This window comes from Cornus florida, unplaced genomic scaffold, assembly GCF_030987335.1.
Source record: "Cornus florida cultivar Cherokee Brave unplaced genomic scaffold, ASM3098733v1 CherokeeBrave_3.0.0_Hap2_Chr06, whole genome shotgun sequence".
Lineage (NCBI taxonomy): Eukaryota > Viridiplantae > Streptophyta > Magnoliopsida > Cornales > Cornaceae > Cornus > Cornus florida.
This window is the reverse complement of record NW_026775576.1, coordinates 40013507-40033927: the sequence shown is the minus strand read 5'-3', so window position 1 is coordinate 40033927 and position 20421 is coordinate 40013507. Positions and strand designations below refer to the sequence as shown.

At 35.2% G+C, this 20421-nt stretch overlaps 1 protein-coding gene across 1 annotated transcript; it reads left to right on the top strand.

Moving 5' to 3' along the window:
- Positions 1-773: 773 nt before the first annotated feature.
- LOC132313972 (UPF0481 protein At3g47200-like) lies at positions 774-1874 on the top strand. The gene has a single exon (XM_059812903.1). It carries the CDS (start codon positions 774-776, stop codon positions 1872-1874), a length of 1101 nt encoding a protein of 366 aa, XP_059668886.1.
- The last annotated feature ends 18547 nt before the right edge of the window (positions 1875-20421 follow it).

Here is a 20421-nt window from a genome sequence, read left to right as displayed (position 1 = left end):
CAAAGTATGTAGCAATTGTTGACTAAAGAAATCAGCTTATTGAGCAATCTTAAATGAATCAACTTCCTGTACATCCCAAGTTCCAATGGTGAGCTGGAGATTACAACTAGGGTATGAATACTTGTTCTCCAAGGATTATTAAGCTGGTGCAAGTTGCCAACTTAATTTTGAGCTATATTATTTTAACATTTCATGCCTTCATTTGCTGCCTTAACCAGAAAGAATGTTTTCATCTGCCAGTCTGTGCTCAAGCATTCTTCCATTTCTCTTGAATTTGTTCTTTGTTAGATATGTATTCAAATATAAAAATAACAATAAATAAATAAATAAATAAATAAAATAAGATACTATAGGAATTAAGTTGCCTCTGTCCTACAATTATTCATATTTGTCTAATGTGTGAACAAGAGTTGAGGGAAAAAAAATTGAGGTGTTGGAATTTGTTCTCACAATTCTATTCTGGTCACCGTAATTAATTAAAGTTGCTTGATATCAGTAACAAAGCACTTGAAAGCATTACCTCCTCTGATTTGGCTGATGGCAGACCAAGGAAGTTCTTCAAGCCAACGGACAAGGTCTCAGCTTTTGGAGTCCCTAGACATGAAGATCCAATGCGCCTGGCATAAGTTCGAGGCCCATGAGAACCACGGGCTTCCTTGGAACTCACTTATATATAGGATTCCAGTTGAGATTCGTGAACTCAATGAACGTGCCTATACCCCCAGTGTCGTGTCCATTGCCCTCTTCACAGAGAGGGGAAACACACGCAAGGAATGGAGAATGAAAAATATAGCTACATGCAGCGCCTATTTTTCAGATGCCAAAATCATAAGCAGACGCGAGAAAATTGCGTGAATGCTATGTTTGAGATGGAATCTGAGGTACGAAAACGGTATGCTGGTTTAAATATTGTAGATGAAAATGAGGAAGCAGCAAAGGTCAAGTTATTAGAAATGATACTTGTTGATGGTTGCTTCATAATTGAACTTCTATACAAGAACTACAAACGTAGTACTAGTACCCACATGATCATTGACTCCATCTTAGACAATTATTCCATGAAGTCTGCCGTCCAACATGACTTGATACGACTGGAGAACCAGATTCCCTTCTTTATTCTTGATAAATTGTTTAGCCTGACAGTGAAAACCATCGACCAATTTTCTCTTAGGGAGTGTATCTTCTTATTCTTTAAAGCTATGATGGGCTTACCAGGAATACCCAAATTGGATCTTGAAATAATGCCCCTTCACATCCTCAGTTTCTTACACAGTTGCTACGTGCCTTGGAATGATGATTCATCCTTGGGCACGGAACAAATCAAACTCAAATATTCTGCAACACAACTTGACTTGGCAGGAGTCAAGTTTAAGCCTGCAGGTTTTGAAATGAACCTATTCAACGTGAACTTCTATACCGATCATTCTTGTTTCCAGGTGTTTAGAAGTAGTTGCTTTGAAATCCCACCTTACCAAACATTCTTGAGCAATCTCATAGCTTTCGAGCAATTTTCTCCTGTCCGTAAACGTCATTTCACATCTCATGCTTTTCTCATTAATAAACTCATCAACACCACAAAGGAAGTTGATCTGCTTATAGAAGCAGGAGTGATACATAACTATTTGGGTTCAAGCGAAGAGGTGGCGCGTCTCTACAACAATGTCTGCAAGAATGTTTATGTAGGTAGTTTCTACTTCACTGAGACATGCAGTCAGGTGACTGGTTACTGCAATCGTTTCTGGCCAAGATGTCTAGCGAAACTTAGACGTGACTATTTTGGTAATCCATGGACAGGCATATCAGTCCTTGCTGCCATTTCCATTTTTGTCCTCACCTTGCTGCAGACTATATACACATTGCGTTCTTATAATTAAGATGGTAAGAAATAGGTAAATGTTTGCTTGAATATGTTTCATCTTTATGGTTTGTCATTTTACAGTATGACATAGCTTGACTAAGGTCTAATCTTGAGCTCTTGAGTATGAATTTCATTATATATCTAAGTCAACTTCATTAAGACTCTCAATTTATTTAGATTCAACAATATTTTACTTATAAATCAGTCAAGAATTTTATATATGGAAAACCCACATTTATTTGCCAGAGGGATAGATGATAAACTTTTAAAATAATTTTTTTTGATTTTTCTTTTACTTTCTTGGCACACTGAAGTTTACAAAATTAATTTCTGGATTTTTTTTTTTTTTTCCTGGAAGGTTGACTCACCTACTAAAAATGGAGAGCGTGAAACTAAAGTCGATTTAGTTTTTGTTGTTAGAGAACTCAAAGAAGAGTTTTTAAAGTTTATTGTCCCAGCTTACTTTTGTAAATGAATTAACAAAAGTAATTTATATAGATAGCATAGATGATTGTCATAATGCCATGTATAAAAAAGTGAAAATTTATTTAGATAGCATTATTCCTGTTAGAACAATCACATCTTAATTTATCCACTTATGATGTTCAAGTCTCGTTAGATGTTCTTTGTGACTAATCTCCGCTACTCCTGCAATGACATACCTGACCCGGGTGGAGAGGTGCCCTTCCGGATCCTCAGAGATTAGTTGGATTGTTGAAGGGCCCTAATGGTTTGTACCATCCCGGACATCCGGAGTTAACTAAAAAAAAAAAAAAATCACATGTTAATTTGGTCCCCGAAAAGCAATGAATAAATATATTTTAAAAAAAAAACACTGGCTTATGTTATTGGTAATCTCATACTATTTATAACAAATTGTTCTTTTAAATCAAAAACTTAAACGGTTTGATAATGTTGTATGTCGTCATAGTAGTCTATGACATTTTCTATCTGAATCTAGTGTGGTGTTAGAAATTTACTAGAGGTGTGCCAAGATAAAAATAAATAAATAAAAATTAAAACTAAAATCAATAATAATATCGTCAAGTTAGTAATTGATTAAGAGAGGAAAAATGAAGAGTAAAGGACTTTTCTGTCGGGGATGGGGACCTCTCGTCTTGCAAGAAAGGTCCCGGATTTGAATTGTGCAAAATTTTGCATTAACAATATATATATTTTTTTCCTTAACATTCTATTTTAGAAGATCAGAAAGTAACACTAAACTACAAAATTTAATCATTGGTGATAATTAAACTTATTATTACCTCTCTCAAAAATAAGTTTAATGATACTTAAAAAATAAAATTAAATTAATGATTAGCATAGTTTTGTTGCTGTTATTAGACTTCCACTTTCAAGACGTATTATTGAACTTGGATAAATTCAAGTCGGTCCAACACTCTAAACTAATAGTGGTGAAGCTAGACCAAGTCCCACGTAGTAAAAAAATAAACCTAAAACAATGAATCCAAGCTTGGTCACATGAAATAAAAGTGATATCAAAATTCAACATTTTGGGACAAATATACACCTTATTTATTTATTTTTGTGTGTGTGGAAGGTAAAAAAAAAAAAGGATGTAACGGATTAGGCGCAAATGAAATAGTTAAATGTTTTTTCTTAATTTCATTTTTGTACATTAATTTATGTTTAGGTAAAATTATAATTAGTTAAAGCAAAGCCTAGAAATCAATGAGCAAAGCACCACAAGAAATTATGTGTATACAACGAACGACAACAAGAAAACAAGGCTACAAATTTAAAACAGGTAAATCTGGGTTCCAATGATGTACATGGCATCAAGTATGATCATCTCAAAATCCTTCAAAACAAGTTATAACTTCTCACTAATAAGGAATATATAAAATTCTTTGACATGAAAAGGAATAAATAAAATTAAAACATATATGCATCTTATATATATAAATATATATGAGTAGTGATCACTTGCTCCTCATGAAACAACAAAATTTTTCTGCACTTTCTATAGCAACCATTAGATTAAATCTGATGGTCACGTTCCAAACCCACCTATATAACTTTCCTTTTAATACAAAACCACTATCACTATTTATAGTTTTCAAATTTAATATTTACTAATACAACTAATTACAACAATAAAAGGTAAGTACCATAAAAAGTATAAATAGTTTCCTGAAAATCACATCTCACCACTAAAAGAAATTTTTGTTTTTTTGGGGACAAAAAAAAAAAAAAAAAAAAGGTGTTAGAAAATTGCATACATCACTTAATACTAAATTTGATATTGCCTATTCTTTTGAGTGAGAAAAAAGAAATTGCAAAACTTCAAGACATGGAGATGTCCTCATTTAGCCTCTCCTCTATAGAAAGACAAGAAATAATGTCTTTAGAAACAGCATTCTTTTCTTTCAAAGTCTAGATTCATTTAATGATTCAAAGCATTTTTGTTCTTATGCTAGAGTTGATGACTGGTACCTCAAAACCTAATAGGCATGATAAAATCTTTCAATTTGTTGTCTCCTGCAATTGGTTTGTGATCAAACCGAAATGGAGCTATCATGTAATAATAGTGGTGAATTGATGTCTTTGTTGTAACTTGACATACTAATTAGTTGTCTTTCATACTTTTTTTACTTACTAAAAAAATAAATAAATAAATAAAAATTTGATGATAGTATAATAATAGCAATATTAAAGAAAATATTAAGAAAAATAACTAATTTACAAAAGAAATATGAAATTTCATAAAATAATAGCATGTTTTCTGGTGAATCTCCTCATTACGTCAATAAATTTTTGTTATTATAGCAGAAATAGAAACAAGATATTGTACTACTTATTATGACACTAAAATACTCAAATGTGTTTACGACTAGTTAGAATCTGAAAATATATATAACAAAATTAATATAGAAGAGGAGACAATTTGTGACAAAGGGGTTAGAGAAAAATAGATAATTAAATTGTTTATTTTTAAATAGCATGCATTTAGTGACCTATACAACAATTTAAATTGTAATATATTAATTTTCTTATAGGTGAAGTGTTGTACAAATCACAGTTATCTTGAGTTGATCAAGTGGATAATAAAATAGAAATTTATTTTTAATTTTTTATTATTTTTAAGTCTATGTTTCTTATGTCAATAGTGTAATTTTTAATTTCTTTTTCACACTCAAAGAAATAGGAAATATCAACTTTTGTATCAAGTCATGGATGCAATTTTCTAACACTTATTTATTTATTTTTGTAAAGAAAACAAAAATCTGGAAGACATGATTTTGAGATTTCTATTTTTATGTTTTTGGTATTTACCTTTTATTGTTGTAATTAGTGATATTGGTAAATATTAAATTTGAAAACTAGATATAGTGATAGTGGTTTTGTATTAAAAAGCATATATGTGAGTTTGGAATGTGATCGTTAGATATAATCTAATTGTTGCAATAAAAAGTGCGGAAAAATTTTCTTGTTTCGCAATGAGCAAGAGATCACTACTCCTATATATATATATATACTTACTGATATACACACGCACATATATACATACTTCACAATACATCCATACATGAATAGCATGAGGCCAAAAATTTTTGCAATTTTTTTTTTAATAGTACTAAATAAATTATTTATAGTGATTTTGTACATAATAATTAAAGCTGCCCCAAATTTTTTTGTAACACTCTATTTATGCTAAATTATAGTTACAAACGGTGGTTTTCTATATAAAAATTAAAGTTGCCTCTCTAATTTGTTAAAAAAAAATTCTATTAATGGATCTCGTATGATTTATTAAAGGTGGTTTACAAATGAAATTAACTGTAACCCGTTCAAATCCAATGAACCAATTAAATTTAGTAAAGAAAATTATTAATTATTATAATAATCCTTATAATAACATACTATATATACACACACAAATACATAAATATTATTTGTTATTAATTAGAGAGGGAAAAAAATGATTCACCCAACAACTCTTCTATTTAGTTTTCTTCGCAAATTATTTATAAACACGTTTTTAACAATATACATAAAAAATTTAAAATTATAAACACGTTTTTAACAATATATATATTAAAATGCCAAAATAAAAATAAAATTACAATGATTTTATATATGCCCCTTCATGCGTGTTAGGGGTGTTCAAAAAATCTGGTAAATCGAAAAATCGGACTGGGCCATACTGAATTGGGTGATTTGGGCTAGTTGTATAACGGTTTGGTCCGGTCCTACACCTAAAATTATGGAACCGTAATTTTTTGGTCCAGTCCTAGTTTAAGGTCTTGTTGAACCGGACCGGCCTGGACCGAACCTTTACTATGTTATATACTATTTATATATATGTATATCATATCCTAAACCTAAATCGAGTAAAGTTCTCACGTGCCCTCTTTCTTTCTTTTGTTCTTTAAATTCTTTAAATTTATTTATTATTATTATTATTATTATTTTTTTTTTGGCGTGTTATACCAATGTTAGTTAATATATTTTTTTTTTTTTCTTTTTTTCAACTTTGCCCCCTTTAAGTTAAAATAAAATAAAAATAAAAATCAACTGAAACCAACAAACTGAACCTAACCAAACCTGTTTTTCACGATTTTGGTTCGGTTTGGTTCCATGGACATTATGGTTCGGTCAGGTTTCAAAAATAGTGGAACCGTTATAAATGGTTTGGTCCCAAAATACTCCCAATCCGGTCCAAACTGGATCGTGTGCACCCGTAATGCGCGCGCGCACCCACACACACATACTTTAAGGCTCTACGTGATAGCACCCTATTTTGGATGTTATATTACCAATTCACGTCTACTAAATTCAAATGAACCACAATGGAATAAGCATAATGGCAAAAACATACCCTCACCTCACATCTTGGAAGTTAGGGGTTCGAATACCTTTATGTTGTATTCGGTGTGCATGAATGGAATGGAATGCCAATTCCAACCATTCATTTGTTTGGTATGCAATTTAAAATGTGAATGGTCATTCTATTGGAATGAAAACCTATTCCACAACTAAACATATGAAATGGCTATTCAATTCTTAAGTAATTTTTCTTAAAAAAACCAACTTTCCAAAAAAACCCCCATGTTCTAAGTCTAAAAACCATCACTACCTTTGTAACGACCCAGTCATTTACCTTCCTTTCCTTTTTCCTGAAATTTTACGAATGAATTTTTTTTGTTTAATTTTCCTTTCTGAACTCTGTTTCTTGTCACTTAGTGTCATCTCGAGTACTTGGAAATGATTTCTGAGACTCTTTTCCGTGAATTGACAACTTCCTTTGAGAACCGAGTCATTTCTGCATTTTCACTTTTCGGACACTATGCGTCTTTCGTCTTTTTCCCTGTTTTGTCTTTTTCCCTATTCTGTCTTTTCCCCATTGTCATTTATTTGGCAAAACCTCACTTTTCGTGCTCGGAGTTAGTTTTTGACTTCACGTGTCTTCATCTTGAGTGGTTTCCTCGAAATACGTATCTTTACTTTTGCAAGAAAGTACTCTGGTTACTCTCGGTGTCCACAGTGGTATAGATGCACAATTCTTCAGAATCTTTTTCATTTCTTGGGGTGTTTTTTATAAATATCTTATGAAGATATTTTATTTCAGGGGTATCTAAGAAAATATCTTTTGGAAGATATTTTCATTCTGGGGCAGTTTCGCAGTTAACCCTTTTTGTAGGGGCCATTGTGCAATTAACAAAAATTATTGCAAAATGTCTCGTCTGGAGCCTGGATCCTCATATGGGATTTATTTTTATATTTCGTCGAGTCATGGACTCTTAGAATTCTATTCTGATCGTTTTTCTCCAGTTTCAGAATTTTTGGATCTGGTTGCCGCCGAACTTGTTCGGAGCATATCTTTCTGCTCGGGACTCAGTTTTCTATGCCTTTTCTTCCATTGTTCATATTTTCTCATTTTGAATCTTTTTCGTTCATAGAGTTTTGCCGTTTGAGCGCGTTTGCTCAAAATCCACTTTTCCGGACCCGGCGTGGTACTTTCGGGGCAGTTTTTGAGACTTACTATAAATAGGATGCCCTAAAGTAAAAAATCAGATTTTCACTCATCTTCTCCACTCTCTTGGCCAGCAGCCATGGGAGCTCCTTGGCTGCCACCCTTTCTCCTTCTCCTCCACTTGATTTCCTTGGTATAAATCATTCGGCCTTTACATTTATTGTTCCCCTCGACGTGTTCTATCATTCCCCCTTATTAGAATTCATTTCTGACCATTTCTTGAGTTTGGGTTTGAGGTCAAGTTGTGATTTTCATGGGGCTTCCTTCGGATTCATGTAGATCGTGTTGTCCGCGACAAAACCCTTCGGTTTCGGCGAATTCGGAACACTTTTTTTTTCAGTGGGGATTTAAGGTTTTCATCTCAAATTGAGGTAGGGGGTGTTATAATTTAAATTCTTGCTATATTACATGCTTGTGATGCTTATACAACTTGATTACATGCTTGGATGTAAAATCTAGAGATTTTATTATTTATTTTTCTTGTGAATGATTTAATTTTCCTGGTTGTCCATAACTTTGTTTAATCATGTGGCATGATAGAATATTATCCCTTGATATGTAGATTGACATATATTAAATCTAGATTATTTGGACAAGTAATGAAGATTTTATTTAATATTTATCTTGAATAAAATATTAAATCATGTAGCCTTATCTAGTTTTAAATCAATATGTGATAGCACATTATAATAGGCTTTATCATGCTCTTCAACATAGATTAATTTGAGAGTAATCGGAGAAGTTTTGAAATCTAGTAATATTTAATTAATTAGATTAATTAAATTGCTCCGAGTGTACTATTCACTCCATTGGAATTCTGACTTGAAATTCTTGATGTGCATGGCATATAGTTTCACATATATTAAATCTAGAATATTTGATTAGGTTTTGAAATCTTTCATTTATTATTTTTCTTGTATTAAAGTTTAATACTCAAGGCTGTAACTTGCATGAAATGTACTTGTATTGTGTTCTTAAATCAAGTTATGACATGTTGTATAACATATGTTAAATTGAGGTCATTTGGAGGACTTTCAAAATCTAGAGATTTTAATTAAATGAAATAATTAAAATCCATTTAATGGTTCTATGCATTTGATTAAGTTTCTAACCTTGTATTCATGATTTCATTGATAAGTTCCTTCACGTGTATTACATTGAGCATAATCGGATAAGTTTTGAAAGTTATATTTATTCATTTTCATTGTATGGAACTTAACTCACATGGTTGTGTCGTGTATGAAATGAATTTGAAACTTGACATTGAACTTGGCCTTTGACACGATCCTTAACATAATTTGTTCGTAAAACATTTGAACTTGTCATGTAACCGTGATAATTTAATCCCTTAAGTAGATTAAATTTCCTTTTATGTCTCCCTCGAGTTAATCATGCCTTGATATCATGTATCTAGACTTCTTGTATCTTGGTTTCATTAATGTGCTTAATGAACATGCTCAATTGTTTCGGAATGGTTTATTCACACATGTGTTGTTTAGTATACAATTGAATCATGTATCTTATACTTATGGTATATTTGCTTCGATGGATTCCATGTGTTATTTATCTTAGTTGTGGTCTATATAAATGCACACATTGATTTCTTGACATTTCACATGCCATCATAGTTGAGAACTTATGGCATGACTTGTGTGTTCCAAAATCTTGGTTGTGCATGATATGTGGTTAATGCATTTCTTGTATTTTGATACAATCTTGACTTGCACAACTTGTTGATTTTAGGACATGGGATATCAATCAAGAATTGACATGGCTAGGACTCGGTTCTAGCACGGGGGAATGTCCCTCTACACTATAGTACTCTATGGTAGCTTAGGATGATCCCTGAGTCTAATCTTTGACATAGACGTTAGATGGCATGATCCCTTTTGAACTATATCATGTTAGTCCTAAAAATCTCTAAAGAAATCGAGTCGATGCATGCTCATCCCCTACGAATAAACTTGTTAGTCTTGTTTATTCACCCCGAAGTTACTAGGTGTTTTGCAAGTAAAGAAGCTTTGTTATGGGATACACAACTCTCTTAGACATACTAGAAGTCTTGAAGTATTTTTGATGACATTGAATATGCACATGTTAGCATATAATGTTTACTTTTGTTTATTTTAATAAAACTTGTATTCTTTGATTCCATATGTGTAAAGTGTGCATAAGCACACTTTTTTCATTGTAATCCATGTATATTCAAAAATGTAGAATTTTGCCTTTAATGAGAAAAACATGAAAACTTGGGTTTCAATATGTCATTTTCGCACCGGTGTATGCATTGTGTATGTAATTCATCCTTTAGCATTCATTTGTCATATGTGAGTTGTGGCCAAGGGCTAAACACCATTTAGTTTTCATTTTTGCATTTTAGTTCACATATTGCATTTTTGGGCTAAAATAGTAGAAACCGAGCCTTTAAGGGTTCATTTTCAAATCGGGTGGTGTAAAGTGTATTCCGGCACCTCCACTAGGTCTCATTTATCTTGTATGAAGTGTGGCCAAAGGCTAAATGGTCATTTGAAACCATTTCCTAATTTTAGTTTTCAAATTTCCCATTTCTAGTTCATTTTTGCCTTTTTGGCCGTTGGGGGGTCAAATTTTGCATCGGTGGTATTTTTAAGCCATGGACTATTGTAGCATGTCCTAATAGGTAAGTTACATTTGCATGCATGGTCGTTTCCGGGCAAACCTTCTCCTTTGGTGAAATGAGCCTCCTATGGATTCATTTTGCACTTTTGTTGCATAATCTGATTTTAGGGCATTCTGGGGTTTTCCTTCGGGAAATAAATTTCGGTCTTCACATGGTCGATTAGAAAACGTGATTTTAGGAGAAGTTTCTTTTTTGTGTTTTTCCAGAAAATGTCATCTTGGTGCCGGAAATTGATCGCAAAGTTCAACTTTCTGTTTTTTTTTTAGTAGCTTTTTGGACCTCCATGACCAGATTTCATGGAGGGGCATTTTGGGCATTCTACATCGCATTTTTTTTAAATTCTTTTGCAATTCACGTAGAAAACTCAATTTTGAGGGGGGTTTCTTCTTTGTGTTTTTGCAAAACAAATCGTTTTGATGCCGAAAACAACTCGCAGATCTGGGAACCTGGTGCGTTTCAGGTTTTTTCGGAAAATGTTTTGATCTTAGGGGCATTTCGGGTATTTCACTTGGAGAATAAAATCTTCTCTTGACATGGTCATGTATAAAACATGATTTTGGGGGGGGGGGGTGTTTGTTCACAACTTTTTGCCAAAAAATGTAGTTTAAGCCCTCAAAACCACATTTGAAGTCCGAAAATCTGTGCAGACCCTGCACATGCTTGAAACCTAGAAAGTTGTTTTTTTTTTTAAACTTTGAGGCTTCATATCTTCTTCGTCCCAACTCCAAATCAAGTGATTTTTGAGTCTAAGTTTATTAGTTTTTACTTGTCTATCAAATGGTATGCATGGTTGCATCCAATTCTATCTGAAAAGACTATTTTACCCCTTGTAAAGTACCCTTATCGCACTGATTTTAAACTCAAAAGTTGGCTTTTTTGAAACTTTGACGTTTCATATCTTCTTCATCCGGACTCCGAATCAAGTGATTCTTGAGTCTAGATTCATTAATTCTTCCTAGTCTATCTATTAATATGCTCAGTTGCATCCAGTTTTGTATAAAAGACCATTTTACTCCTTGTCAATTACCCTTGCCTCACTGTTTTGAAACCCGAAAGTTGGTTTTTATGAAACTTTGGAGTTTAATATCTTCTTCATCCGGACTCTGAATCAAGTGATTCTTAAGTCTAGATTTGTTAATTTTTTGCTGCCTTTCCAATGGTGTGCTCGGTAGCACCCGATTTTATATTTTCAAAATTAACTATTTTACCCCTGGGGGCTTTTTTGTCATATTTTCGATCTTTACTTCCGCATCAGTTCTCATTGAGTTCTACGACCTCATAGAAGGTCACTTTGACTTCTTAGAGTCTTGTTTTCTATTTTCGCTTTCGTATTTCGGATCCGTTATCGGATCATCCTTATGTTTCATCACATGACACGTTAGCCTAAAAACCAAGTCATCACAACCTTTCACCACAACCACCTTTGCCTTTCTCCACCACCTTCCACCACTACAACCGCCCACCGCTTTCCACCACTACTGCCATCACCTTTCACCACTGCCACCGCCATCACCGCCGCCGCTACTGCTACCGACACCACCACCGCTACCACCTTCCACCACTGCCACCACCTTCCACCACCACTGCCACCGCCATCGCCGTCGCCGCTACTGCTACCGACACCACCACCGTTACCACCTTCCATCACTACCACCACCACTTCCTTTCAACACCGCCACCGCTACCACCTTTCATCACCACCACCACCACCTCTATTCACCACTACCACTACCTTCTACTGCCATCGCCTTCCACCACCACTGCCATCACTTTCTTCCACCACTACCACCACCCCCATCATCACCACCTTCCACCACCACCACCATCTTCCACCATTGCCACCACTAATATCGTCACCGCTTTTCACCACTACTACCGCCACCGCCTTTCACCACCACTACCACCACTACCACCACCGTCACCGCCTTTCACCACCACCACCGCCGCCACCGCCTTTTACCACCACCACAACCACCGTCAACACCTTCCACCACCGCCACCACCTTTGACCACTACCACCACCACCACTGTCTTCCACCACCACCTTTCATCACTACCGCCACTGCCTTCCACCACTGTCACCTTCACTACCTTCCACCACCACCACATTCACCTCCATTGGCTTTCACCACCGTCACTTACAACACTATCTCCTTTCACCACCACCACCACCACACTATTGCCACCGCCTTCCACCAACACCACTGCCACCTTCCACCACTGCCACCGTCGCCGCCTTCCAATACCACCACCTCTACCACTACCACTTTCTACCTCCACCACCATTGTCACCACCATCCACCACTACGACCTTTTATTTTAAAAAAAATTATAAAAGAATGTCATTTTGTTATTTAATTTATTTGTTACTAAGAGGGATATTTTGGAGAACTCAAATTGAAATTTATTCCATTCTAAATTTTAAATTGGTCCAACCAAACACTAGAATGGTTATTATCATTCCATTCCTACACATTTCATTTTTATAACCAAATAATAGAATGAAAATGGTCATTCCATTCCATTCTCATTCTCTTTCCATTCTCACTTGCATTCCATTCCATTTCTGCACACCTAACGCAACATTAAGGTCACAGCAAATTTTTCTAGTAATTTTCAGGTGCAAGTCCTTACTAGGTATATATCATACTATCATACGAGCAAATGTCCTCTTGAAATGGGAAGACTACATGTACCCGGTGATAGATTATAGCATACTCAAAGAGGCCCGACACTACCATTGGCCAAAAAAAAAAAAAAAAAAAAAAAAAAAAAAAAATCAAAGTGAAGAAAAATGGGTTGTTCACAACTAAAGATAATGTGTTGGTATAGGATTGTGTTACATTTGTGATCAAGAGCAAGTATTGTTCATTACTTCTAATTAATCAAGAATTAAATGGTCGTTCATTTGGGCCTACTTGAAGATGGGTACCTTGTGTGCCTGTCGATACGTATAAGCTTAGGCCTTATTAATATGCATCATTAAGCACGCAGAATATGGAGGTTTTGGAGATTTCTCTATTATTATTGTATCTAAGGGTCAATGAACTAGGATATTCTTATTGGTCCAAGTAATTTTGAGGCAAGTAGATCATTTATGATGAAAAAAATCATTATTCTTAAGTAAAAATATATGTCCATACTCAACTCAACTTAAAAAGGTTTTTTTTTTTTTCAATTATTTGATGTCAGTTGAATGAATCTTAATTTATATTTTTTTCCTGATAAATTTTCTTTCTAAAAGTATCCCCAAAAGAATATTCAACCGTTAGGAATGTTACATGTCATAACTTGTTTAACTATCTACTATATGTGGTTGAATAATGCTATTAAGAAAGTTCCCACGTAACAAGAACATTAAGCTCATTTGTTTTTTCACAAATCTAAAATACTGTCTAAATCCAATAGTTAAATGTAAAGGGCTCATGGCTCTTATTATGAAGGAGCGTTCTTGATAGCATTACTCGATATGATTTTTTTTTGCACAAATCCTAGCAAAAATAATGACATGACCCACTCCTAGCAGTTGAATGTTAACTTGAGAAAGTTCCTACTGTAAAATTATTGGAGATGGTCATCATGGCTATGGTTCAAAATTCAATTTTTTTTTCCCTTTTTTTAAGAAGCACAAGAGAACGCAAACTACAACCACTTAGTTCTAGGTATAATTTGGATTTTATAGGATCCACTTAGGGTTAATCTCAGGGTCATTGAGGAGCACTGTCAAATCCTGAAATGTTATGATAATATCCTTAACATTAACACTATATTATATATTTCCATTGTTTGTTGTATGAATACTATGGCATGGAGGAAAAGTCTATAGGATAACATCCTCAATTTTGTTCATTCCACTCTCAGCACTCCTTGGATGCCGGCAGGGGATTTCAATGCAATCCTGAATCATTCTAAGAGCTCTAGGGGCTACAATGTGTACCATTCCTCACTAATTGACTTTTGAAACCGCCTCTATGAGGTTCAGCTTAATGATCTCAGCTACTCTGGACACTTCCACACATGGAACAATATTTCGGTGAAGCAAAAATCTCAAGGAAACTGGAAAGGATTCTCATTAACAACCAATGGAACCTTTCCTTTCAAGGGTCTCACTACACCTTCCTTGGTACTCTAGGTTTATCTCTACCCTTATCATCCTTAGTGATTCCATCCCTGGAACGAGAATTCCCTTAAAATTCTTCAACTCATGGAGCTCACATGAAGCCTTCGTCCCCACTATTATTGGTGTTTGGACCAATATTTTAAGTGGTTAGCAATCTCAAAAGGCTCAAGAAGCCTCTAAAACTTATATGCTCCCACCTTATGAATAATCTCTCCCTTATAATACAAGTTATCAAACATGAGCTTTCAGTCTGCCAAACCGAGTTAGGCTGCCATCCCTCTAACTGTGATCTTAGAGCTCAAGAAGTAACCCCTATTAACGAAGTCAAAAGACTAACTGATATAAGGAGGCCAACTGGAGACAAAAATCAAGGATCAAGTGGATCAAAGAGGGGGACAGTAACACCTCTTTCTTTTTTAAGGCCTTCAGTTCTAGAACTAACAGGAACAAGGTTAATAAGCCCACTACTTCTGATGGATCCACTATTGTTTACCCTGCTAACATCCAAACTGGGCAAGTTTCACACTTTATAACCTTCTTGATCACTCTTCTTTCTACTATCCTGGTAAAAAAACTCTTACTCCCTTTATTACCAAAACCATCCCCTCATCTTGATCTCCTACCTGAGCTTACTGATATCCTTTCCTATAATGAGATTCAAAAGTGCTTCTTCTCTATTGATAGTAATAAGTCAGTAGGGCCTAATGGCTATAACTCATTTTCTTAAATTAAAAAAAAAAAAAAAAAAATGGAGTATCATTGGTGGCAATGTCATGAAGGTCATAAGGGAAATTTTTTTTTCCAATGGAAGAGTTTAGAAAGAAGTTAACTTCACCTACATTATCCTTGTCCATAAAGTTCCCAATCCTACCTCAATGAATGACTACAGACCTATTCCATACTACAATTCAATATACAAGTTCATTTCCAAGATTCTATCTTCTGCACTCAAGCTTATTCTTCCTCACTTCATAAGTCCAACTCAGCCTAATTTCATTCAAGGCAGGTGCATTAATGATAATATCTTACTTGCCCAGAAGCTCCTACAAGGATATCATGCTCACTCAGTCCTTCCCAAATGTGCCTTAAAGATGACATTAAAAAGGCCTTTGATTCTGTCTCTTGGGACATCTTGCTTGATACCCTAAACCTGTTTAGCCTCCTCTCCATCTTTGTCAACTGGATCAAAGAATGCCTCACTTCATCCTTCTTCTCTTTATCAGTCAATGGAGAGTTTCATGGCTTCTTCAAATGTGGTAAACGAGTAAGACATGGGGACCCATTGTCTCAATCTTTATTTATTATAGCTATGGAAGTTTTCTATCTCATCACTCACCACCTTATCTCGACAATCCAGATTTTAAGTTCTATTGGAGGTGTAAGAACCTCTAATATCAGGCATTTATGCTTTGCAAATGACTTGCTTCATCTTTCTCAGTTATGGTGTTTGGGAGAGGCATTTTTTCAATCATGCACTTGTGATAAGTGCTTAAATGTTGCACATTTCAGCACCTAAGCTAGGGTATTTCAGTCCTTCCATCTATCTTACTTTCATGGTTTAGTCATAATTTATGTTTATGTGTATTTCAGGGCAATAAAGTTAAAATGAGCTAAGAACGGTCCATTATGGCCTTTTGGAGTCAAGCCAGAGCATCGGGACAAAATTCAAAAAAGAAACAAGGATGCAACGTGTCCAAATGCCAACATCCTGCATCCAGACGCAAGTCCACATTACACTGCGTCCGGATGCCATCCTCTATGTCCGGACACCATGTTACTGGCAGTAATTTAAGTTACGGGTTTAACCTGTTTTGATGGCAACAGGATTTTAGTTTTTGGGCTTATTTTTGTAACCTATTGGCCCTAATAGAGCTGTACTTGTATACCCATCGATTCTAGAGTCACGGGTGATAAAGTCCTGGCACAGATCCGAGAGATATCAGACAATTAATATGTAAACAAGTAGGAATACAAAAAGAATTAAAAAATAAATAATAAAAGCTGAAAAGAATTCTAATTATTAAATCCTCAAAAGTTATAAATTAATATAATCCAAACTTTCCAAAACCTCCAATACGTACAACTCGGGAATCCATCTAGTGAACCCCTAATAAAATCCCAATGTAAAGTAAAGTACGGAAATAAAATCCAAAACTAAAACATGAAAGGAAACCTTACATAGTCGGAGGAGTGAGTGACTGTCTCTACTCAGCACGATCAAGCTCTAAGCCTAGAACTGACGAACACCTGAAAAAAAATAAGAGTGGGTCAGGCCTACTAGCAAGTTTTACTCTACTACAATCTATGCAGAGACCCAATATGCAGATACATCCTAGATATCCTAACAATAACTAAAGTAGTCCATATATGTATAAGTACACATTATAGGACGCTCACTAGCCCATAGATCTATCTCAACTTGAGTAGAGATAACATGCAAATTGCACATAACGTGGGCATGTGTACCTAGACCTACCAGAGACCAGTTGTCTATGTCCAGTTATCCATCATAGGCGATATACACACCCTAACCATGATTCTAAGACTCAAGCTCATATCACAGTGCCATAATTGTATATATATAAAGTCCGTATAAGCCTAATACAAAGATATCATCCATCTGATACAGTAGTCTGACATATGTATAAAAATCTATCCAAAAACTAAAGTATGTCATTCAATTGTTTATTGACTTGACACCAATGTGAGTAGGACTTAACATTTATATCAAATCCATACCTCAATCTAGAATAGGTAGGACTTAGTTTTTTAAACTAATCCATCCCTAGTATGCCACCGTCCCATACCGCCGTCCCATACCGGTGCATACAATCCACCAAACAGTCCAATAATTGATGCAGTATATATTAAATTAAAATATCAATTAATCCAATCTAAGCATAATTATTTTCAGTTAATCAACTACACTTATAACACTGCTGAAACATGATTAATACTATTAAATCATACATAGAAGATTTGTTAAATACCAGTAAGCAATTATATTAACTATTCACTACTCAACATGCAGGTTTTCTATTTAACTTTATATTGTTTCATTCCTCAGCATACTAATGTAATCATGCTTTCCAGTAGTCTTATATGTCCCTAACAGTTATTTAAATCATTTAAAGCAACTTAAACAACTTAGGAATACACTAAATGGCCAAACAGAACCTTAAAAACCAACTTCTGCACGTTCCAGCACAAGAGCAGGCTCTCAACCTTCTAGAGCCAGCTCTGTCCTCATGGGAGCCAGCTCCCCACAAGTGGGAGTCGGCTCTATAGGGCTGGGAGCCGGCTCTGTCCATGAGGGAGTCGGCTCCCTCTCTCAGAGAGCCGGCTCTCTCTCCCTGAGAGCCGTATCCTTAATCACGTTCATCTTCTTCGCCTCTGGCGATGTTCAAAGCCCTCTATATTGTTTTTATTAAAAATTTTAGGGTTCAATCTAAGTCCCAAAGGTTCCAGAATCTTATAGAATTCCAATACGAATTGCTAACAAGAATTTAAAACATAATCGGTAACAGTTTATGCAATAAAACAAATTCAATTAAGCAAAACATAAAATAGTTTATAGTCTGAATTAACATGCATAGAAGATCCATTTTAAAGTCTGATTTAAGTCCTAGAGACCATATAGGCATGCATAGAACACAAGTCTAAGGGAAGGAGTTAGAATATGAACTTGCCTTTGAGATTTCTGGTTCAAAAACCTCAAACTCCTTCTCTGCTAATTAATCCGACCAACTTGGATGCTTTTCACAGACCACTGTTGCTCCTGGTTCAACCCACGAGCAAGCTTTAATCACCTTCCTCCTTGGTCTGACCTTTAATTTACAGCCGAAACCCTATTTCTCCCTCTCAGTTCTCTCTCAAACCTCTATGTTCTCTCTTTCTGCCTCCACTGTTCGTGAATAGGGGTCTCAAACCCTCGGCAGACTTATAACTTATAAATATATAGGCTGCTATTAAACCTAATTCTAATTCCAACCTAATTATAAGTCGGCTAACCTAACCCAAAAAATTTCATAAAAAAAATATAAAACCGTAAACCTATAATTAACATATAAAAACGAATGACACAATTTAAATATTTAATCACCACAAACACTTATTTAAAAATGCCACATAAGCATATAATAATGAAAGCAAATAATCAAATTAAACAATTAAACAAATAAGCAAATAATTTAATTAAATAAATAAACAATTATACAAAGAAGCAAATAATTCAAATAATCAAATAAAAATACAATAAAACCATTAATTAAAATATCGAGACTATCCTTTTAAAATTAGGAATATTACATTCTTCCCCCCTAACAAAAGGAATTCCATTCTCGGAATTCGCTATTACCTTCTTCTATTATTTCAGGAAACTGCAAGCGAATGACATCCTCCTATTCCCAAGTAGACTCAGCCTCATTATGGTGACTCCACTGGACACGCACTAAAGGGATATCCTTATTGCGAAGAATTTGATTCCGACAGTTGACAATACGACACGGTGTCTCCAAATATGTTGCATCCGGCTGTAACTCAATTTTACCAACATTGATATGTTGATATCAATCTTCATCTCGCAAAAATTTCCGCAACATGGAAACATGGTTCACATTATGCACACGATCAAAATGATCCGAAAATGCTAACCGATATGCCAAAGCTCCAACAAGATCCGTAATCATGAATGGACCGACAAACCGAGATGACAACTTCCCTTTCTTCCCAAAGCGCACTACTCCCTTCATAAGAGACATTTTGAGGAGAACTTGATCCCCAATCTGAAATTCCAATGCACGAGTATGACGATCGGCATAACTCTTCTGCCTACTCTGGGCAGTACGCATACGATCCCTAGTAAAGGTGATCTTTTCAGAAGTATCCTTAATGAATTCAGGACCCAAAAATTTACTTTTACCAACCTCCATCCAACAAACAGGAGATCGACATGGTCGGCCATACAATGCCTCAAACGGTGCCATACCAATAGACTTCTGGAAGCTACTATTATATGCAAACTCAACAAGTGGCAAATAATCCTCCTAATGGCCCTTGAAATCAAGAACACAAGAACGAAACATATCCTCCATGATCTGATTAACCCTCTCGGTTTGTCCATCAGTCTGAGGATAATAAGTAGTACTAAAATGCAACTCTGTACCCAAAGCCTGCTGAAAACTCTTCCAAAATCCTAACACAAAGCTCGAATCCCTGTCTGATATAATAGATAACGGAATGCCATGTAACTTCACAATCTCGGTAATGTAAAGTCTCGCCAACTACTCCGAAGTGAAGTCAATACGAATAGGCAAGAAATGAGCTAATTTAGTCAACCTATCAATGATGACCCAAATGTAATTGTGATCCTTAAAAGAATTTGGCAATCCCTCCACAAAATCCATAGAAATGCTCTTCCATTTCTACTTCGGTATAGGTAGTGGCTGTAGAGCTCCTGGCTACCTCTGATGATCAATCTTGACCATCTGACAAGTACTACATCGGGAGACAAAAATTGCAATGTCCTTTTTCACACCTGCCCACCAAAATTGCCACTTCATATCCTGATACATCTTGTCGCCTCCCGGATGAACAAAAAACTCATAATAATGAGTCTCAATCATCACATCCTTCCTCAAATCGTCAGCAGAAGGTACCACTAAACGTCCTTTGTACCTCAAACCTCCATCAGTCCCAACATAGTAAAATGGAACCTCCCCAGAAGTTATCTTTATAACTATGCCAATGTACTGTTGATCTGTGAGTTGTGCCTTCAAAACATTATG